Raw genomic sequence first — 24,134 nt, forward strand, 5'->3', positions numbered from 1 at the left:
TCGGAACATGCCTCAAAACAGTTGGTATGACGAAGAATGTAAAGAGACGAGAGCATAGCTTCAGAGGGATCTTCTCCTAGGGGTCATCGATCACAGACAATCTCAGATAGCATTTCGGCGCATGTGACGAAAGAAACGAGTGTTCCTAGCTCGGATAGAGCAAGACTTATACCAGTTGTTCTTGAGCAAAGACTCACGAGAGGCATGGCGTCTCTTTCATGAGCACTCCCCTCCCCCGATGATTACTTCCCCTGATGTATGGTCTTAGCAAAGCACTTTATACATAATGGTCTAGTAGCAAAGCACTTTATACATGCTAAAGATATGCTGGCAAAGGTTCTTGAGGTTCTATTCAATCGTGTCATGTGTGAGGGTTTACTTGAGACTTGGAGACTGTCTACTATTGTGCCTATCTTCAAGCAATTGATCCTACGGAGCCCAGCAAATACCGTAGTATTATGATTGGACACACATTGGCACGTTTGTATGCATCTATCCTTGAGCAACAGCTGAGCAGATGGACAGAGAGTGAGGACATGCACGCAATGGGACAGGCTGGTTTCATGAGAGGCTTCTCCACTCTTGACCATATTTTGACACTCAAAGCCATCATCGAGGAGGGTAGGGCACATGGGAGACGGATTTATTGTAGCTTTGTGTGTAACAAACTGCTTACGTGTCGAAACCCTAATTCTGTTGAAACCCTAACCCTAAAATCAGAAACCCTAACCCTGATTTGCTGACGTGGCAAGCTGGACACGTGGCCTACTATACGGACACCAGCTTGATTTACGAAAAGCTGGCAGCTTTTAGCATTGCTTTTTGGACCAAGAGCTTTTGAGTTTTGAAGGCTTTTCACTGTAATTGCTTTAGGCCAAGGGCCTTTAAATATGAGGTTAGGGCTCATTCTCTGGCATGCTTCCTGGAGAAGGTGTAGAGTCTGGAGTACCGGCTTATACTGTCTTGATGCAATATAAAAAAATACCAAAAGGGGCGCCAAGGTTTGGGGCCAATACTCTTTGGGGTGGAATTCCACCACTCCGTGTCACGTGTCATCTCTCTCTTTCAGTTCAACTGTTATTGAAGTGCTAAAAGTCTGTTCAATCTGTTCTTTTCTATTGGCACGTGGTGCCCGTCTTGTGACATTGTGGATATCCGAAAAGCATATGACATGGTGCCCAGATCCAGCTTCATGTACAGACTATAGGAGATGGGAGTGCCCAATGAGTTGATTTGGGGGATCATGGCTCTATACAAATCAATGGTGGGACATGTATGCACTTCAGAGGGGATATTTGATTTAGTGCACTCCACTATTGGAGTGAAACAAGGTTGTCCATTGTCCCCTACTCTATTTGGTATGTATGTAGATGAGGTTTCTGATTACATTGGCAAAGAGAATGACAGAGGTGCTGATACAAAAATAGAGCAGCATAAACTGACTTTAATTGCACTTCAAATACTCGAGAGAATTGGAGAGAGAGAGAGAGAGAGAGAGAGAGAGAGAGAGAGAGAGAGAGAGAGAGAGAGAGAGAGAGCTTGACACTTCATTGGGGACCAGAAGATGGGCTGGTCCCCCCATAAAGATGTAGCAGGCTACAGTGTCAGTGTCAGTGTCACTTTCACAAGACAGTGGACTTTACAGTTGGTCTTTGGTCTGGTCGGTTCACACTAGACGGACTCGTTGGGCAGTGACACGTTGCAGGGATACGGTGGTTTAGTGGACATCGTGGCCAGGTCACCACTGCCACCCAGTGGGGATAGACTTAGGTGCTGTCACTTATGAGCCGTTGGTGGCTCTTTATGGTTGTATATATGAGTAGTAGCGTTTGGTGAGTTGCATCTTTCACGTAGTCGTCTACAGTGAGTCTATACACAGAGCACGTCTTCACCATCCCGGCACATCTGAGCCTCGACACCCCCATTGTACCTGTGAGTACTGGGCTGGAGCTGAGTGTGTTGCCACGCCACAGTCTGTATCAGTTCTTTGAGATAGTCGAGTCATATGTTCTGGTCTGCTGTAGTGCCTTTGTGAGCTCTGTTGATGTCTATTGTTTCCTTTCTTTTCAGTCTGTTTGAGTGAGATTGTCAAGCACATTGCACTGAGGACCACCCACTGTAGAGAGCACAACACATTATCCGCGCTATAGGTGCTCTCAATTGGCGATCACGGTGGGACCTCGAATGAAGTCTCACTCTTTGTTGACATACAAATCGTGAAGCTAATTGGTTGTTACCTAGCTCCGCACACTTGCTTGCACTGTGTAGATAGTCTCCTGGTCTGGTCCTCTCTCGCCTTGGTCCAACCAGTCCTCGTCCTCGTCCTCGTCCCGGGTTCTGGTCTAGTGCTCGCCTTGGTCCAGTCCTCCTCGTCTTGCCAGCTAGGTGGTCTAGTCACTTGTCTTGGACCAGGTGGTCTAGTCACTATCCCCACTTGTCCTGGTCTAGACCTGGGTTGTTCAGCCCACAGTTAGAGTCTTCTTGCCCAAAGCTTCGTTGGATTGGTGGTCACTGCATGACACATACAAGGCGGTCAGTCGAGCGTCAAAGCGCACTACTGAGCCCTCTGAAGCACTATAACAGAACACGACCTTTGGTATCTCGTAGAAGTCCATTAACCTCATCAACCATACCTCCACATACGACATCCCCCATTCCTTCATCCGATTCCACATCTTCCAGATCACCTTCTCCAGTAAAGCTCTCTCCTATTCTGCTACAGCACGCTATTGAGCAACAGGCTCAACAAGGAGCCATGGAGGCGTTGGCTAGTGTGTTGGCCAAGGTAAACATCAAGTTCCCCACCTTCAAAGAACTCTCTTCAGAAGATGCTGACGACCATGCAAGGAGGTTCGTATCTCTCTGTAGGGGTCGTGGTCTTAACAGAGAAGATGCTTATTTGGTACTTTTTCCATCCACCTTGGACGGCTTAGCAGACACATGGTACAACCAGTTTGCAGAGAACCATTTTGCAACTTGGGCAACCTTAAGACAACAGTTCTGGGCAGCTTTCTAAACTACCAAGAGAAAGTGTTGGATGAGTTGGCCAACATGGTGCTCCAGCCAGAGGAGACCTTTGCAGAGCTTATGACTAAAACCAAGTCTCTGGTTGCCAAGCTTCCCCAACAACCCGGTGAATATGGTTAAGAACTGGGTGGAGAAGGCGCTCCCCAAAACCTCTTAGCAAAAACTCCGAGAGAGCCTCCGACCCGACGCCACTCTGGAGGAATTCATCGCAGTTGCTACTAGGATAGAGGGGGCTAGGCAGTTGTTCAACAACTCCCCTCACATAGAGACTCCCTCTGTGTTCTCGGAAAGAAGTCCTCCTAATCCATTCACTTCTTTGCGCAGGGAACTTGAAGCCCTAAAACTACAACGCGCTCTCCAAGAAGAGAAAGCAATCTCTCTTAGACAAGAGAAACCATCGCACCTTGAGGCTTTGGATCGAATCAAGAGAGAGCTAGAAGAGCTTCGGTCTCAACAGGAGACTAAAGCTATGGTATGGTGCAACTTTTGTCGCTCTCCAGGACATCCTCCACAGGACTGTCTCCTTCGGGCTTATTGCCACTTCTGCGAAAAATCTGGGCACCAAGATAAGGATTGTGACTATATCAAAGAATTGCGGCAAATACAACAAAGTTTGGGTCCTTCTCTCCAACAAGGGCTAGCACCTACATCCAACATGGTCTCACCCTATGGCCATCAAAACCTGTTGCCCCCTCTGCTGACAACACCTCCTATGCAGCAAGGTATGCACAACAACTTTGCATCCCCCCAGCTTTTATCATGCTAGTACTCCCTCAATTCCCAAAAGCTTCTACACCTCAGCCTCCAGCTCCATGCAACAACAAGAGCAACGACCACCTCGTCCCCCGTTTCGTCCGTCTAATCGGCCAATCTTATGCTACAGATGCAGTGAATATGGGCATTACCAAAGTAAGTATCCTTTACCTGAAGGGTCTCCTCCTTGCAGACATTGTCCGGAGTCTAAGGACCACTACAGTAAGGATTGTCCCAAGCAAAGGGCATCCTCATCTTCAGGCCCGAATCAAAACCAACAAGAGTTTACATTCCCAAAGATCAATCTAACCACAGTCAACACCACCCCTCAACCAGCACTTGCTACACATACAGTTCAGCCACAACAAGTGCCAGAGCCCGTTGGCGTGCTCACTCGGGCACAAAGAGCAGCCCTGGGTTTAAGCTTGCCAACAAGACCATCTCGTCCATCACTTCCGCAACCTAATCAAAATGTCGAACCCTTAAGTGGTGAAAAGAATAGGCCAATCTCTATGCTTTCAAGCATTGATGGAGCCTTCCTGGCAGCAGTGGCGGACTTGCAACACGTCAAAGTTTCCGAGGACGCCCAAATTGTAGGAGCTAAGCCCACAGCGGAAGCAATCTTGAAGAACACCTTTCAACAAGTGTCCCTTTATGAGATGCTCCGGCTAGATGCAACCCTCAGAAGTGACACCCTCTCAATAATTCAGTCTATGTACTAGGGTACAAGGCCTAGTGGCGGACACCTACCTATGCAGCCCTTTGAATCCTACATGATTTCATATCCAGCTGCACCCCTCACCGACTACAAAAGTCCTCGTCTCACTGTATCTATTCTTGGGCATCAATTCTCAGGCGTCATAGTGGATGGTGGATCCGAGATCAATCTAATGCTAGAATTTACTATCTCGACCTTAGGTCTGCAGCCTACCCGCCCTTCTCCATTCACTGTTACGTTGGCAGACCAGTGGACAGTCTACCCTGTGGGCATAATAGAAAAGGTGCCTTTGAGAGTACAAGACTTCACATTTAGCTTGGATTTTGTGGTGGTCAGTCTTTCTCAGGTGGAGGGAGGACTTCCTTTGCTGATTGGTAGACCATGGTTGCGGCATACGAAGGCACTTCATGATTGGGGAAACGACGCCATGTGGATATATACTCCTGGCTCCCAAATGCAACCAATTCGGCTCGAAGGAGGGATGGATCCAATGGCTCATCATAGCTCATTGTCAATACAGTCCAACCCCGACCCTGAGAAGCCCATCCCACCTGACGGGTCTGACGAGGACCTGCTACAGTGGTTGGAAGCTACCACATCGATGCTATGCTATGTGGTCTCTATTCAAAACTCACCTGTGCCGTCGGTAACACTCTCTCTTCCAACTCCTGAGGCGGTCCTACAGCAGATAGTAGTCCTACAGCAGGCAGTGGACCGGTCGAAGAAGTAAGTGTGTCAGCCCCAAATTCTCATGCTTCAAATGACCCGCCGATGGAAGCCCTCGGCCTCGGGGAACCTATAACACATCACTGAAGGGGAAAGAAATCTCCTTTGCGTGAACTCGCCAAAGATCTCCCCCTTCCTCTAACATCTCCCAGGTCGGACGCCCGACCCCTTCAAAAGCATTCTATTATGTCTGGGTCTGAAGATTTACCCTTCGAGGAGCTTCCACCAGGATGGTTACAAGAAGAGTATGCGGAGTTTCCAATCCATCAAACGCCAGCACATCATGTCTCGAAGCTCCAAGAGGCAACTCACTTCTCATCTTCGGAAGCACTCTCTCCAACTACACCTCCTGACCCGGTCAAAGAAGTCAACCTGGGAGATCCTGACGACCCTCAGTACGTACTCTTAGCAGCTTGGTTATGGGAGCATCCCGCGTTACTCTTTTATACACTCTTTTAAAGATGTTTTTGCTTGGTCCTACAAGGATTTGGAGGGGATCCCACCAGAATTGGGTGTCCACACTATACCTCTGGTTGAAGGGGCTAAGCCTGTAAGAGGCCGAGCTTACAAGCTCAACCCGAAGTATGCTGAGGCGGTCAAGTCAGAGTTAGAAAAAATGCAAGAGGCAGGGATCATTGTACCTGTGGAGCACTCTGAGTGGTTATCACCCATGGTGATAGCTCCTAAGAAGCAGTCCAATAAAATCCCTGTGTGCGTAGATTACCGCGCTTTGAATAAGGTAACTATTCCATATGATTTTCCCACACCTTTCACTGAGTGTGTGCTTCAAGATGTAGCACGGCATGTATTGTACAATTTCATGGATGGATTTAGTGGATACAATCAGTTGGGCATCCATCCAGGTGATCAGCTGAAAACGGTTTTGTGACTCCCTGGGGTATGTTTATTTACACTAGAATGTCTTTTGGGTTGAAAAACGCTCCACCTTCTTTCAATCGGGCGGTATATCTCATCTTTTGTCCTCTGCTTACGGATCATCTTCACATCTTCATGGACGATTTTTCGACCTTCTCAGGTGCTCAATGTTCAACCCCAGTGGAAAATCTAGAGGAACACCTTGCTCAACTCTTTGTTGTCTTCCTAGGATGCAGAGAGGCATGCCTAAAGCTAAATCCTACAAATGTCATTTTTTGGTCACCGAGGACACACTTGTAGGCCATGTGGTGTCTGCTGAAGGTTTAGCCCCTTACCAAGAGAAAATCGTGGCGATCTTAAAGTTACCACCTCCCATCAGCCCAAAAGGGGTGCAGAGCTTTGTAGGCCATACAGGCTATCATGGCCGGTTTATACGCATGTGTGCACAGGTGGCTCAACCCCTAACCCGCCTAACCAGTGCTATTGTTCCCTTTCAATGGTCGAATGCAAAGGCAAAAGCTTTTGCATACCTCAAAAAACGCCTCACTGAAGCGTCTATCCTAGTGGCTCCAAATTGGTCTCTCCCTTTTCATGTGCATACTGATGCCAGTCAACTGGTTGTGGGGCATGTGCTGACTCAGCCTAGTAAGGAGTACAACCTGGATCGCCCTGTTCACTATGCAAGTCGTCTACTTACCAAGGCAGACCGCAACTATAGCACCACAGAGAGGAAAGGTTTGGCTATTTTGCATGCTCTCCAAAAATTTCGGCATTATTTATTAGGGGTCCACTTCACAGTTATTACTGATCACCATGCCCTGTGCTATCTGCTCAACAAGCCGCAAGTTGCAGGTCGAGTATGGCGATGGCTACTCTTATTTCAAGAATTTGATTTCGAAGTGGTACTCAAGCCCGACAAACATCATGTCCTTGCCGACCACCTCTCTCGCATTCACACGGGTGAAGAAGCAATGGGGGTTGCTGACGACTTCCCAGATAGCAGTCTCTTTAAGGTGGATACCACTCCGGAATGGTACGGCGATGTATTGCATCTGATTTCTACAAGCGTGTACCCAGAGAACGCTTCTCCACTGCAGAAGAGACGACTGTTGTTGAAGTCTAGGCCATTCACTCTAATTGGGGGCCAGCTATACAAGTCAGGACAGGATGGTGTTCTGAGGCGATGTGTCTCCCCTCATGAAATCAAGTATATTTTGGAGGATGCCCACAGTGGTCCCACTGGTGGCTATTACCCTGGTCATATTACTGCTTAGAAGATTCTCCAGTGTGGCTTATGGTGGCCCTACATTTTTCGGGATGCAATTTCCTATGTAAAAGTATGTGATGTATGTCAGCGTTGTGGCCCTAAACCAAGCAAGCAGTCAAACCGTCCTCTGCAGGTCTCTATGGCATGGCAGCCCTTTGAGAGATGGGGCATTGATTTTGTAGGTCCAATTACTCCCTCCGCCCAACCCGGCAATCGGAAGTATCTCTTAGTGGCTACAGATTATGCAACAAAATGGACAGAGGTACTGGCAACAACGGACTGCACTGGCACTACAGTAGCCAAGTTTCTCTACGAAAACATTTTGTGCAGGTTTGGATGTCCCTTGGAAATCACCAGTGATAGGGGTAGTCACTTTGTGAATGAAACAATTTCAACCTCGCTTGCCAACTACAAGATTTTTCACCAAAAATCTTGTTCCTATTACCCTAGAGCAAACGGACAGGCAGAGAGCACTAATAAGGTTCTGATAGCACTCCTGCGGAAAGCATGTCATCTTCATCCTTCGACTTGGGCTCAAGCTATCCACGGCACCCTTTGGGCGAGGTTTATTGACCCTATAGACAATCTCCTAGTATTTTATAGAATCAATGTAAAGGGATCATTGGACAAGTCAATTCTGGATATGAAATTGGCTCTAGGAGGGAACTCATGTAAGAACTGTACATATAAATGAAAGTCAATTCATTGATCTCTCTTATTTACAATGGTATTTGAAATTTTGTCTTGAGAAACTTGAAAAACTAGTTAAGTATATAAGGCTAAGTTAGTATGTGCTATATAGGATGCTCTATATACATCTCTTCAAGAGAAGAAATTACTTCTAAAGCAAGTTTGACCACCCTCTTTCAAAGGGAAAGGAACTCAAATTTCAAGTCAGAGGATCTCCGCGAGTCGGCAGTCTGCGTGCCAATGGAGATTTGGGGTCGGCATCTGTCTCTCGTCTTTTCCTTCTGGATGAAAGCCGAAGTTTGGCTTCCTGGCTCTGGAAGCAAAGCAGCTTCGTCGCAAAGCTTGGCATGATCGCCATCTCAGAAAGCCGCAAATAACGCAAGGAGCACTGATGCTACTTTATCAAGCTAAGTATCTGAAAAAAGCAAAGAAGTTGGTCCCAGCATCGCAAGGACTATATAAGGTCATGGAGATTCTACCCCACGTAGCTGTATAATTAGCCACCCTCGAAGGAGTTCCGCTGCCTTTAGTCAATGGATCTAGGATCAAATGCTATCATGCTTAAGCTCACGATCAACCGTCTAAAATCAAGTGTTGATCTTCGCCGACTTCTGAACCCTTAAATATCTTCTAGATCACTATCTTCGACATCCCTGCTGTTCTTTTTCATCCTATCTCATACACCCTCTCCTTATACAGCTCTCCTTCTGCTAACTCTGTTGCGTTTAATGGGCTTGATTCTATGGGCTTGATTCTAGAATTGGATAAACCATCTCCTTCACTCTCTGTCTTCAATCTCTGTCTGTATCCTATGTAAACCCTCTTCTGTGTGTAGGAATGATTCTAGTCTTGGGCTTAACCTACCCGACTCATGCCCTTTTTCAAAGCACAAGATTCTGTTGATCTATAATGAAACTAAGTTCTTTTGCTATGCATAAAAGCCTTAGTGTTCTTGAGTAGGGTATTTATAAAAGTACCATGTTCACTAGCAATTTTACTTCGCATTTTATCTGCCACGGATTCTTTCAGAGGGGTAGATGATCTCCGATTACGTTTTCCTTGCTCTTGCCTTGCTAGTCCCTTTCCTGTTTGGTGCTTCTGATGTCCTCTCACGCATTCTCTTTGCTTCTGATTGCCTCGGAAATATCCATGTCACCTTGCCCTGAACTCGCCTTGAAGCCTTGCTGCCCTGTCCCTCGCCTTTTCCCTCGCCCTTACCCCTATCTCCTCGCCCTCGCCCTTACCCTCTCCCCTCACCCCTCGCCCTTGCACTCTCCTCTCAACCCTAGCCCATCGCCCTAAGCCTTACCCCCTCCCCTCGCCCTCGCCCTAGTCCTTACCCCCTCCCCTCGCCTTCGCCCTTAGCCCTCCCCCTATCCCCTCGCGCTCGCCGTCACTCCTCGCCCCTAGCCTCCCCCTATCTCCTCGCCCCTCGCCCTCCCCCTATCCCCTCGCCCCTTGCCATCCCCTCCCCCTCGCCCTCCCCCTATCCCCTCGCCATCCCCTCGCCCTCGCCCCTTCCTCTCGCCCTCGCCCTATCCTCTTGCACTCGCCCTCACATAAAGCACTCGCCCTTGCAGCTTTCTCTCGCCCTCACCCTCGCATAAAGCTGTTGTCGCCTTGCCTTCCCCACGGTGCTTTAATAAAAAGCCAGCGTAAATCAGCTTTGCTTTTAGACACAAGAATAAATAAAACTCGGCGCAGGGTATTTTCTGTCAAGTTTTCAGTTTTCAGCCACGCGTTCCTCCATCGCCAACATGCCTCCAACCTCTCTCCATCGCCAGGTGTGCCTCCAGGAGCTCTCTCTCCGTGCTCCGTGCTCCTCCACCAAATTCTCAGTTGCAGATTCTCGGTATACTTTATATGTTTCGTACTTGGAATAGAAAGCAGCACCTCCAGTCGGAGAAAGAGTCCTTTGCCTCCTCTGGGGATAGCTCTCACAATAAATCAGACTATACTCCTAGTTCAGAGCAACTTTCCGAAGAATCTTCAGAGGAAGATTCAGCCCAATCAGTCTCACTGCTGGCAAGATCACCACTCTCCAGGTGTTTCGCCCTTCCGGTGTCATCTCGAAGGTACCTTTACTAATGATCTATCATTTACAAGCGCCAAACCCGGCACTCAAAGATGTGTTCTCTCAACAGCAAATGATACACTTAGGTCTCCAAAATTTGGCTCATGCCGATTTGTCCTCCACAATCTCTAGTGCCAAGCTAAGTGCCCTCTTGCTTACTTTTCCAAAGCTAAATGGAACTACACTTACAATGGAGGATATCGGACAAGCTATGGGAATATTGAATGTGTTGGCACCTTTGCCCGCCACCAAAACCTTCTCGAATCTATCCCCTGAAGACATATACCTTCATAAGTTCAGAATAGTCTGAACTCACGAATTATAAGAGGGAATAAAGCACTCATAAAACTATAAAAGCAAGGGACACACGAAAAGAAAGAAAAACAAAAACAAACTAAATCACTTTGTTTGCTTCGAAACAAAACTAGATAAAACAAAACATTATTAACTTAAAAATGTTTTTAGAAAAGGCATGTGTAAAATAAGTTGACGCAACTTACTTGGCTTAAAACAAGTACTCAACTTTAAGCAAAAAAAGGATAAGACATCTTAAAAACTTAATCCTAGAAATCAAACTTCACACAACAACTTATAACGGAACACATTCTTAAGTCCTCAGGTAAGCTAAATATGAAATCGAAAAATGAATACTACTACAAACCTACGAAGAGCAGAGAACCAAACTTGACAATATGTGATCTCAACTTCACTGCTTGTCCAAACAGGAAAAATAAGATTATCACCTTTATCATGCATAGCTTGGACAACAGCTATGACATCCCTACTCACGTCGTCAGTGCCCAAGAGTAGGTGCAAGTTTATATAGAGGTCATTCATGCTTTGAACGTACTCTACAAAACCAATGAGCTGAGTTTCTATCACCCTCCGGAGGTGATGGGCATACTCAGCCATGATAAAGGCTAGCAATTGTCAAGCTATAGTGAAAATACTAGAAGCGCTAAAGATCAAAACAACAACATAAGGTGTTATTAAGTCAAACAATAAGTGAGCTTTTTAGCTCCCCACTTCTATTGAATTTACTACTGATCATCTTGAACATTCCAAAGGAAGAAACACTAAAAATAAACTTATTACGATGCAAAAATGAACGAACTTTTTTCATGATTCTTTTGAATGAGTATCCTTTTTCAACTAGTAAAGAAATAAGATGGCAAGATTGAACAACAAAACTAGATTTACTAGAACAAAGACAAGAAAATCTAAATAGTTGAGAGCAAATGACACTGTACTTAGCTAAAAGAGAAATGTTCGAAGAAATGTGAGGCATGCGGATGATTTTTAGATTGGCATATTCTGGTTCAAGGCGCTTATCATAGATATCTACTTCTAATCCCCTGAAGACACTGCAAATGCGTGCCAGGAATTGTTACTCCACTCACATGCAGACTATCACACGAGTCAACAGCTGTATTCAATTTTACAGTATTATTTTTTATTGCGCGCACCGGAAAGAGCAGTAGTTCTCTCTTCTCCAAGTTCTCCAGGAATATGCGATGCTTTTTTTGTCTCTACCATTGCCTGCCGTATCCATTTCACCATCTACTGTTTAAAGCGCTACAAGACAGGGCAAAGCGTTTTCGGACTCAGCGTAAAGGGAAGGCGGAGAGGTTCAATTGCTATGAAGCCCCTATTATGTATTGGGTAGTGCAAATTATGCAGCAAAAGACAGATACAACCGTTGTTCTCACCCTGCAAGATGAAGCCAAAGAACAAGAACAAGGCCGTTCCAAAATGGCCAAAGGGAAAGGCACCTTACAGAAGAGGACAAAAGTACAAAAAGATTCAACTGAGCAGCTAGCAACACTACCCTTCTCCGAAATTCCGAATCACAGGTCAAAATCTCTGACGTCAATACTGCAACACCAAGAGTGCGGATGACTACTTCTGTGGCCACCTCTACTTTCACACCACCTCTTGTGACGAGTGTTGCAGGCACCAAAACACAACCTCCAGTTGTGTCGGCAGCACCATGTACTACTCTTAGTGCAGGGGCACCTAGGGACATAGTTTTTTTCGTTCGCGTACTGAAGGCCTGCCGTACTACCGTACTGCCGTACGAGTACGGATGAAGTACGGATAAGGATTTCGTACCTACAGCCAGTGTGGCAAAAAATTTGGGGCAAAAAGGTTTCGACTGCATTTTTTTGGCCGCGCGCTCGTATAGTCTGTAGGCGAATGTCTCTGAATAGAATATACAGAGATTGCAAAGACTCAGACACTATCACAGAGCGTGTATGAAGTGAGACTTGGACATAAGCCCGCCCATCCTCTCGAGTCTCCGCCCTCGGGTCGCACTCTCTCTTGCCTCCAACCTCTCCCGCCAACACATAGCGCAGCAGCCAGCTCAATACTCCAAGGCTCAAGCTCGTTGCACCATCTTCCAAGTTCCAACTTCCAAGCCGAATTCTTTGCAAGTTTGCAGATGGGCCGAACCAAGCGTCCCGAGTGGCAGTATGTGCAGCAAGTGAAGAGTCTTCCAAAAGGAAAATGGACTTGTAAATGTAATTTTTGTGGGCATTCATGGGACGGTGGTCCTTTGCGTATCCGTGCACATATTTTGGGCATTGCTAGCCATGGTGTGGGAGGCCCATGTGATGAGGCCCCAACAGATGTTGTAGAGATTGTCACAAGATTGCATGCAGATGCAAGGCCAGAGGGAGAAGACAGAGCTGCTTTTGTAGATGCACTGGTCAATGATTTGGAAGGAGATCCCTCTCAAGCTCAAGGAGGTGCTTCAATGAGTACGCATGCTAAGGGAACAACTAATGTAAGTGGCTCTTCCAAGTCCAATGTGGGGTCCTCAAGCAAAAAGAGGAAGGTTTCTCAAGGGGGTTTGGCGAGTGCATTTGGCTTGCAAACACGGAAGCAAGAAGACCAAGCCTTGCGCAGGTTTTTTTATGCTGAGGATGTTCCTACATGGAAAGTAAGGAGCCCTTACTTTTTTCAAATGGTGAAAGCTATTGGGCAAGCAGGTCCTTCGTATGTTCCCCCCTCTTATCATGCTTTGCACACCACAGAATTGAATGTGGAGGTTAAATGCGTAAAGACTGAGATCATGGGTGTACGCGAGAAATGGAAAAGATATGGATGCTCTATTGTGTGTGATGGATGGTCTAACACTAGGCGCAGGCCTATCATTAACTTTCTTGCATGCTCTATTCATGGGTCAGTGTTTTTGAAAGCTGTAGACACATATGGGGAAACAAAGACATCAGAATTTATTTTTAAGCATCTCAAACAGGTTATCAGAGAGATTGGCCCAGCAAATGTTGTGCTGGTATGCATGGACAATGCAACCAATTGTGTTGGTGCTGGGGAGATGATTGAAAGGGAGTAGAAACACATTTTTTTTACCAGATGTGCTTGCCATTGCTTGGACCTTTTGTTTGAGGACATTGGACAGATTGGTTGGGTTGGAAAAGTGCTTGAGGATGCAACAAAGATTGTCACATTTGTGACAAGAAAATCTATTGTGTTCGCATTGTTTCGGCAACTTAGCAAGAAGGACTTGGTCAAGCCGTCAGCCACTCGATTTGCATACTACTTTATTATGTTGGCCAATCTTGTGGATGAGAGATGCATGCAAGGTATGCGCAAGCTTATGATTGCTGACAAATTTGTTAAGATGAAGAGATCCAAGACTCAAAAGGCTATTGAGGTCTCGAACATTGTGTTTAATGCATCCTTTTGGCAAGAGGCAAGGCTGATTTTGAAAATGTGTGCTCCGATTTTGAAAATTCTCCGTTTGGCTGATAGGGAAGGAGCCACCATGGGGCTTATGTACGAGCTTACGGATCGCATGGTAGAGCAAATTGAAAACATGCAAGGCATTGATGCTGCAAGGATGAGAGAGATTAGGGATCTATGCATTGAAAGATGGAATATGTTGCACACACCGTTACATGCTGTTGGATACATGTTGCATCCCATATGGCGAGGAAGAGGGCAAGAAAGTGATGGCGAGGTGCATGAAGGATGGATGACATTCTTGGACAGGTACACCAAGGGTGATTTGACCTTGCAAGGCACCCTAATTGATGATTTTGACATTTATAAAGCTGAAAGCAAGTCATTTGCTCATCCAATTGCAAAAGATGCATTGAGGATGCAAGAGGGAGTGAAATGGTGGGAAACTTTTGGGGCTTGCACACTTGCTTTGCAAGCACTTGCTTTGAGAGTGCTTTCGCAAGGGACATGTGCCTCTCCATGTGAGAGAAATTGGAGCACCTTCTCTCTCATTCATACCAAGAGAAGAAATAGGCTACTCCCATCTCATACAGAGAAGCTTGTGTACATACACACGAACTTGAGGCTCATATCCAAAATCAAAGAGCGCGGCTATGAGAGAATGGAGGTCACATTGGAAATGCTCAATAAGGAAAAAGATGAGGACCGCTTGCTTGCCTTGCAAGAGATTCAAGAGGCCATTGCAGAGAGTACTACAGATACGATAGAGCCTATTCCCATTGCTGGGACCAGTCATATTGGAGCATCATGCTCAGTTGGTGGTGATGAGGATGAGGACAAGGACGGGGACAAGGACGAGGAGGAGGATGATGTTGCTTATGACGATGAGGATGTGAGCTATGGTGAGAGTTAGAGCTCATTGTGCCTGGCCGCCTGCTTATGGAGTCTAGAGTCTGGACCATGGTTTTTGACATTTACTTATGCGGCATGCCGTTACTCGTATGGTGTTCTGTTCATTGTTGACTCTAGAGTCTATAGTTTAGATTCTAGTCTCTAGTCTCGCCTCTCTACTTATGTTTTGGATTCAGCCTTCAGGAGACTACACTCCTGATTCCTGAATGTTTTTGGCTTGCTTCTATTGTCCTGATTCTTGACTCCTTTCTGTTTGGAGGTTACTTTATGAATCATTACTTAGAGATCTGAGGCACCATCTTGATTCTCTCCAGTCTCGACTCTCCGAGGTCATGAGTCCACTTTTAATTTCTAAAGTTTCTATGGTTTAAAGTTTTAACTTTTGTCTGTCTATAAACTTATAAAGTTTTAAACATGGTGGTGCAGTAAGTATTTCTACAATTACTATGTAGCATCCTAAGACCGACGTGTGGAATTTTGGGTGGTCTGATCCGTACTTATTCCGTACTTCCGTTCTCGTGTGCGTCCGACATGTGATTGACGTATGGAAAAACTATGTCTAAGGATACTGCAGGGGCATCTAGCTCTAGGAAACCTACATCTAAACAGCCTGACATATATGCCAATTTTGCGCCTCAAGCTGACACACTTTTAAATGCGGACAGAAGAGCCATTTCGACGATTATGGATACAGCCCTCTCATTGCAAGGTACCAACGGTCTACATCGCGCTGTCTATGACAGTATGCAAAGGGAAGTGCGTAGCCATCTTCAACGAGCAATGGATACGAACATGTTAATTGCTCCAGCTCAAGATCGCATAAAGGTCCTCACTCAACAAGTAGTGGACCTCAAACATATTGTCCACACTCAACAAATACAGTTAAAAGAGGCAAATGATATGGCCGCAGTTCAAAACCTCTCTCTTTTGGTACATACAATGTGTCCCTCATGTGCCAAATACCAAGCTCTAGCCATTTCACAGACAACTACAGCTACAGATACAACCCCGATTTCTACGCAAGTTCCTGCTATGGCAACACAGATACAGACGGATGTTTCCAAAGCCCATTCCGGGGATTCTCAAGCAGCAAATAAAACAAATCCTACCACTATGGAGTCTAAGCCAGCAGGATCGGCTTCATCACAATTTCATGGACCCTCTATGGCCTCCCCCTCCCAATCCACCTCTTTCCCTTGGCACTTCTACAGCTTCCCTGGATTCCAACCACCTGTTCCACCATCTCAGCCTACTCAGTCTTTTCTTGGGTTTCCACCTGTCCCCCCTTCTCAGCCTACTCAGTTTTTCCCTGGGTTTCCACCTGCTCCACCTACTCACCCTAGTCAGTCTGCTGCTACTCCTAGGGTGGCCACTCCATATCCGCTGTACCCTCCTCATGGCCACTACCCCCCACCATACACATGGCTTGCATCTCCTTACCCACCTTTCTACCAGCCTCCCCTCCTCCTCCATCATCCGACTACCAACAGTAGAGTGCCGATCTTTCAGTTCTTCAGTTCCGCTCTCCGAGACGGGCAACGGTCTTGTGGCGGGCAACCTGTAGGCTACAGTGTCAGTGTCACTGTCACTTTCACAGGACAGTGGACTTCACAGTTGATCTTTGGTCTAATCGGTTCACACTAGACGGACTCGCTGGACAACGACACGTGGCAAGAATACGGTGGTTTAGTGGACATCGTGGCCAGGTCACCACCGCCACCCAGTGGGGATAGACTTAGGTATTGTCACTTATGAGCCGTTGGTGGCTCTTTATGGTTGTATATATGAGTAATAGCGTTTGGTCAGTTGGACCTTCACGTAGTCGTCTAGAGTGAGTCTATACACAGAGCACGTCTTCACCATCCCGGCACATCTGAGCCTCGACACCCCCATTGTACCTGTGAGTCCTGGGTTGGAGCTGAGTGTGCTGCCACACCAGAGTCTGTATCAGTTCTTTGAGATAGTCGAGTCATATGTTCTGGTCTGCTGTAGTGCCTTTGTGAGCTCTGTTGATGTCTATTGTTTCCTTTCTTTTCAGTCTGTTTGAGTGAGATTGTCACGCACATTGCACTGAGGACCACCCACTGTAGAGAGCACGACACATTATCCGCGCTACAAAAGAGATTATCTTTATTACTAAGGGAGAATCTTTACAAGTACGGGAATGGGGCAAACGCCCGTCCTCTATTTCTTTCTTTGTTCTATTCTGACTACTGATTGAGAGAGCGTTTCCACTTTCTCGTAAGAGGACTTTCCCTCTTCTGCAAACTTTGTTGGAAGCTCTCACCAGGAGAGTCTATCTTCCAAAAAGCTTGTCGGAAGCTCTCACCAAGAGAGTCTATCTTCCGCTATTTGTGGCCCTTCATGCGCAATCATTCATGCATCCAACTCAAGAGAGAAACAAGCAAAATGCACACAAAATATGCTTGCTGTAATTTTCTGCACATAACCTGAAATTCTTACATGTGCGCACTCCTATGTTGAAATTGAGGCCTTCTTCGCGATGGAACCACCCCAAAACTTGTGTAGGCGTAGGGTAAGTAAAGAGGAGCGAAATTCTATTAGTGCTCTGCTGAAAAGAATCCTAATCGAGGTGATTAGGGATTGAAAACAAAGAATTTACAGCTACAGCACTCTACGGAGAGAGTGCCTACTACAACTTCTCGCAACGAATCTTCACCAAAAGTTGGTTGTGGCTATAAAAACCCTTGTTCTAGACAATGGGAGCACAAGGCCACCACATATGCCGCAAAGGGCTGCTCTCAAGCTTCCATGGAAGGCTTCAATGCATAGAGCACGCTCACATTAGGGGGGGTAAGAGCACTGCCAACCTGAGAAGAGAGGGAGAGGATGCTCTTATAAAGCCAGCCAGAGAGGGGGACGCTAGGAGAAGAGGGAGGGTGAGAGTGAGAGTGAGAGTCACTTTGCATTGGTAAGTGTGCGAAGTGGCACACTTAATAACTTAAAAACCATTCAACTTTTACATTTAAAAGTTCCTAAGCTATTAATGAAATGTGCAAATTAACTCACAATTGCACACATGGATGCTACTAATGAAAACGTTAGCTACTCCCCAGCACAATGTCGTATCGATACTGCTTTGGCATTACCTGTTCGCACTTGCCGGCCATTTGGTTCGGCACAAACAATTTTAAATTAGTTTAATTGACTTATCCTAAGGCCTTAAAAATAATACAAGCCTTAAGATTAGTGTACTAAGAACCCCATCTCATTCCTATGCTCGCACTGACGCGCGTGATTTATTGAGCCTAAAATCTCAGGCTACTATCTACCCCTTTATTGAAGACCGGTTTCCCAATCACTAGGGCTTCATGATATTTTCTGCTAGGGTCTCCCTCAGGTACTCTGGCCCATATTTGGGCGCACCTGAGGCCCTAGAACTGCTAGTTCTATTTCCGACGTGCACACAACTAATTAGATAACTATTTTCTCGTAAATAACTTAATTATTTACAAAGTCTGACATTGTTACATCCCTCTTGGTTCTAAACAGTTTACCTTAACTGTAGAGTCATCCACTTTGCATCTTAAGTGATGTAATTCTTGAACTTGACTAAATACTTTCGATGTAGGCTCCCGGATTTAAGTTCTCTCTCAGAGTGGTGTATTATCTATCCTGGTAGAAGGATTTCCTCAATCTCTCGACTTCTGGAGGATCTTCTTGTACTAGCGTCATTGGAGGAGAACCAACATATGTTCGGAGGAGACTTACATGAAAAGCATTATGGTTGCGCCAATGAGAAGGCAAATCCAATCTAAAAGTCACTTCATTCACTTTATCTGTAATCTTGAAAGGGCCGTAAAATCTATGGAAAAGTTTAACAACTTTTCCTTTTTTTACCCGCTTTTTCAATCTAGCTTTCTCAAACTTAAGTAGGACATATTGTCCTTTCTCAACATTGAGATTCTTTCTGTGCTTGTCTGCTTTTCTCTTCTGCTGCTCTTGAGTACGAAGAATCGTTTGCTTTCCTTGTTGGTAGGCAGTATCAATATTGCACACAAATTCATCTGCGGCAAAGATGTTTTCTTTGGTAACCATATGTAAGGTGCAGCGGAAGTGAATGTTGAACTTTGCTCAAGATGAGTGCTCCGAATTGTGCTCAAGGGTTCCTTTTACTTACGGAAGGGAGAGCCTTCCGTTCCTTTCGTGAGAGAGTGCAAATGATCACAAACAAAGTGGATGAACACTGTGAATGAAGGTACTGAGACTGAGAGATGGAGAGAGAAGAATACGACACCAAAATGTTGTCAAACCCTCCTCCGAAGGCCCCACTCTCTATGGCGAGATGATTGCACAAATCTCTACAATGCTTGGACTTGCCGACGATGTCGACGACGATGAGGATGACGACGAGACGGGCTGAAATCTGAGAATGCTAAGGGCTGAAATCTGCAAATCTTTATCTGCTGAATTCTGACTCTATGTCGGTGACGATGTCGATGGCGACGATGCGACGATGACGCGCTGAAAACGCAGATGCTGAAATCTGCGTTTTTCGGGCTGAATCTGCAAGTTGCGCTAGATCTGACCGTGCGGCGAGGATCTGCTGCTGGAAGGTGACACCATAATAGGAAGTAAGACGGGCTTCCCATACATAATTTTGAAGAGAGCTTTACCAGTTGAGAAATGTATGGTATTATTATACACAAACTAAACTAACGGTAAGTATTGTTCCCATTCGGATTGTCTTTCCGAAACATAGCACTTGAGGAGGTCTAAAACAGTGGCATTAGCGATTTCGCTGTGACCATTTGTTTGAGGTGATAAGCTGATGAGAAATCCAACTTAGTTCCCAAATTCTTGAAGAATGTTTGCCAAAATAGACTAGTCATTCGAGGATCTCTATAGCTGACAATAGTCTTTGGCAATCCATGATGTTTAAAAATCTGAGCTAGAAATATTCTAGCCATGTGATCAGCTTTGATTTTCTTCTTAACTGGAAGGAAATGTGCTTGCTTACTGAATCTGTCTACTATAGTCCAAATTGCATCATTTTCATTCTTGGATCTACGAAGATCCGTAATAAAATCCATGGCAATACTTTCCCCTGGCGTGTCAGGCACAGGGAGTGGCTGAAGCTAGCCATAAACTTTATGTCTGTCATATTTCACTTTTTGGCATACTAAACACTCGCGTACATATTTTTCAATGTTTGTCCGAAGTGTTGGCGAAAAGAAATATTTGTCGAGGACACTAGTGATAGCAGCAATTCCCGGATGCCCAACATAGGGAGGATCGTGTGCTTCATTCATCACCTTCTGTCTTAAGGGCTGAGCTATGCATATTGCTTGTTGATGATAGAATGTATTATCCCAATTGGAATAAGGTGGCCTTAAGTGACCAGCTTGAAGATCTGCCCAAATTGTAGCTAAGTCTGGATCTTGAGGATACATCTCACTAAGAGATTCTAGTTCCTCATGATAAATAGTTGTCATTGCATTGATCTTTGGACGCCTAGAGAGAGCATCTGCAACCGCATTCTTTGTTCTAGAAGTGTGTAAAATCTGAAAATGGAACATTGAAAGAAAGTTGGCCCATCTCATCTGTTTTTCTAATAACTTTCTCTATGTGGGAAAGTAGCAAAGACTCTGATGATTAGTCTTGATTATAAAATCAGCTCCTAACAGGCAATGTTTCCAAATGGAAAGAGCATGAATTACTGCCATTAGCTCTTTCTCATAAATGGAAGCATGCAACTATGCATCTCTAAGGCGCCGACTTTCGTAAGCCGGCTGATGTTTTATTTTTTTTTATGTTTTGATGGTTGACGGCCGGCTGCCTGTCTTCTACGCAAGGTGGATGGGGGGGGGGGGTTAGAGAGAGAGCGTGAGTGTGTGTGTGCGTGCGTGGGTAGGTATGGTGTGTGTGTGTGTGTGTGTGTATGTGGATGGCGGTCTGCTACTGTGCGTGAGCGCTCGGGTGGGAGAGAGAGAGAGAGAGAGAGAGAGAGAGAGAGAGCTTATTGTTATAGGCTCGTGCACAGCGCCAAAAGGGGGGGAAGGGGGGGGGGGGAGAGATGGTGTCTGTGTGTGTGTGAGAGAGAGAGAGAGAGAGAGAGAGAGAGAGAGAGAGAGAGAGAGAGAGAGAGAGGTTCTACTGCCGCATTCCGTGAGAAGGGGAGAGAGAGAGAGAGAGAGAGAGAGAGAGGGAGATTTTCGTGCGCGGCTTGAGCGCGAGAGAGAGAGAGAGAGAGAGAGAGAGAGAGAGAGAGAGAGAGAGAGAGAGAGAGAGAGAGGGAGCGTTCGGCTGAGAGAGAGAGATTGTGAGGGATAGGGTGTGTGGATAAGAGAGAGAGAGAGAGAGAGAGAGAGAGAGAGAGTGTTTCTTGCGGCGCCTTCACAGGCTCGTGAGAGAGAGAGAGAGAGAGAGAGAGAGAGAGAGAGAGAGAGAGAGTGTGTGTGTGTGTGTGTGTGTGTGTGTGTGTGAGAGAGAGAGAGAGAGAGAGAGAGAGAGAGAGAGAGAGAGAGAGAGAAAGGGGCTAGGTCCGCTCCTTGTGGGCCGCCGGACAAGAGAGTGAAGGGGGGGGGGGGGGTTGTTTGGCAATGGAGTGGGGTAGGGGGGATATGTGGGTGAGAGAGAGAGGGAATAGTATCTATTGTCTTGCATGGGAGCTTAAGGACGAGGAGAGGAAAGCAAGTCAATGGGTGGGAGTGAGGGAATATGTTAGCGGGCCAAGGGGGAGGGAATGAGGCCGAGGGGAGGGTGAGGCGAGCGGGTGCGAAAGAGGGGGGAGGGATCGGGGAAAGAATATTAGAGGGCCAAAAGGGGGGGAAGGTGTGTGTGTGTGTGTGTGTGTGTGTGGGGGGGGGGGGTTCCATGCGGCTCACACAGAGGGAGCACGAGAGAGGGGTCGGGGGTTGAGTGCTGAAAGCTTTCGCTTGGCCGGGGGGGTAATGAGAGTGGGGGTAAATTGGGAAAATGAAATGAAATGAAATGAAATGTTATATTAACGTCTTCAAAAGGCCAAAATGACCTATGAGACCAATCAGTTACAAAATAGTGAATCTAATACCATGTCTGGGTACAAAAGAACTAGAAAAGAACTAGAAGTGGAACAAAATACTACTACTACTACTACAATCTAAAACTACGTGGGTGTAGCAGCTGATACAATAGGTACCCGGTAAACTGGATGTAACAGTGTGTGAAACAAAGATGGAAGAAATGGTGAGGATCCATCCTCATCTGCACTCTGGATGTAGAGAGAGTATGGCTCGAATCTTCTGTTGTAGTCTCCGTCGATGCTGTGTAGCTCCTCTCCTCAGTCGCGGTCGTCTGTAGCTCGGGAGAGAGGATATTAGAGAGGGGTATGTAGGGAAAAATGAGAGAGAGACAGACACAGAGAGAGAGAGAGAGAGAGAGAGAGAGAGAGAGAGAGAGAGAGAGGGTGTTATTTTATCCAATGCCCGTTGGGCGGGGGGGGGGGGGGGGGGGGAAATAAGCTACGAGGGGGGTAATGAGAGTGGGGGGGTTGGGGGGGGGGGATAAGTTTTTTTTTCTCTTTTTTCTTTGATTTTCGAAAGTCGGCTATCACCATGTGCACGAGGATTGGAGAGTATGGGACACGCTATGTGCCACCCTCTTTCAAGGCCCTCCGTACTACTCTACTCGATAGAGAGAAGGCTGTTGTGAAGATGGCAACCCTCAACATGAAGAAGCAATGGACAAAGTATGGCATGACCCTCGTTGTGAATAGATGGAGCGACACTAGGAGGAGGTCCATCCATGGCATTGTTGCCTATTCCAAATGGGAGATGTATTTTGCCCACTCCCATGACGCCACAGAGACAAGAAAATCAACAGATGTCCTTGCGGGTGAGTGGACCTCCTCCATAGAGACCACCATTGAGTCGGACCTTGTGATAGGTCTAGTCACCGATGGGGAGGCATCAAACAGGGCAGCCGGAGCTATTTTGGAAGGCGCTTATCCTCACATCACGGTGTCCTTCTGCATGCCACATTGCCTTAACAACCTCTTGAAGGATTTCGGCACTACCTTGGATAGAGCCTCTCATTGCATCCACGTCCAAGGTGGTTGCTTTCATCAAAAACCACAACATACTTCTAGCCAATTTCTTGAAGCGGTCGAGGAGCAAAGTGCTTCTAAAGTATTGTGAGACCCGCTTCGCCTACAACTATCTAATAATAAGCCGCTTTGTAGAGTGTCAAAGTGCAGTGCAGCAACTCTTCATCAGTACAGAGTTTGTTGAGACTACCCATGCAAGTACAATCACAAGGATCATTTGTACGGGGAAGGTGGAGGATCCTAAGTTCCGGGAGTCCCTAAAGCGTATTGACAAAATGGTGAAACCAGTGATCCACTTGCTTAGAGTGATGGATGGTATGCAACCTTGCATTGGCAACGTCTATGAAGCAATGGATCGCATGGTCGAGGCCATTGAAGAGCATGAGAAGGACCCAGATAGGCTCGAAGAAATCAAAGACCTTTGCAATAGCAGGTGGAATGCCTATAGTTCACCTGTTCATGGTGCAGCTTTTGTGTTGGACCCAAAGTTCCAAGATGAAGGACAAGAGCATGATTCAAAGGTAAACACACATTGCAACACCATCTTGAAGAAGCTTCAGCATCATCATGACATGCAACGCAAAATAAAGGATCAACTTGCATTTTACAGGGATATGCGAGGATCATTTGGGACAGCCGATGCCCAAATTGATCGCACCGAGATTTCCTCTATCTAGTGGTGGCAAGAAAATGGTTCAGATGATCCCGATCTTCAACGACCTGCCGTCCGCATTCTCAGCCAAGCGGTTAGATCCTCTTGCCTGGAGCAATTGTGGAGTGTATATAGCCACATTGCATCTAGAAAGAGGAACCGACTTGGAGTGGACAAAGCAAATGACCTTGTTTTTGTCAGTGAAAACTTAAAAATGCTTTGCAAGTAAGCATCCAAAGTGACAGATCCTTTTCTACAGTGGGAGATGGAGGCAGAGAAAGAGGCAAAGGTTCTTGGAGAGGCAAGAGGATCTACGCATGAGCATGAGCCTATGCAGGAGGATTGGGATGATATTCACGACGTCTTAGACTCCACTATAGATTGGGAGGTGGGACGCTCTTTTGCCCCTACCCAGAGGTGAACATCGAGCATGAATCATGACTCAGTGCTCATTGGTTTTTGATATTAGTTTCCTTTGTGGCCGCCGGCTTTGCCCCGTTTTGTATTGCACTACCATATGAGTGATTGAGTCTTGACATGTCACCTAGTGACTCTTACAGTTGTTATTTAGCACTCTAACCTCTACATGTCTTTTTGTAGCGCCTTGGCTAGCCTTATAAGCCATCTTTATAATCTATCATCTGTCATCTTTTTGCTCCGAGCTTTTGTGTGGAGTCTGGACTC

General features: G+C 46.2%; 2 protein-coding genes across 3 annotated transcripts in view; one reads left to right on the plus strand and one right to left on the minus strand.

Moving 5' to 3' along the window:
- LOC147451721 (uncharacterized) overlaps positions 1-24,134 on the minus strand; it is a 91,849-nt gene that overhangs the window by 16,641 nt on the left and 51,074 nt on the right. The gene's annotated exons all lie outside the window — the stretch shown is intronic.
- On the plus strand, positions 13,688-14,752 carry LOC147451722 (uncharacterized). Its single transcript, XM_086518734.1, has one exon. It carries the CDS (start codon positions 13,703-13,705, stop codon positions 14,750-14,752), a length of 1,050 nt encoding a protein of 349 aa, XP_086374860.1. The 5' UTR covers positions 13,688-13,702.

This window comes from Adiantum capillus-veneris, chromosome 8 (assembly GCF_014529385.1).
Source record: "Adiantum capillus-veneris isolate H3 chromosome 8, ASM1452938v2, whole genome shotgun sequence".
Classification (NCBI taxonomy): domain Eukaryota; kingdom Viridiplantae; phylum Streptophyta; class Polypodiopsida; order Polypodiales; family Pteridaceae; genus Adiantum; species Adiantum capillus-veneris.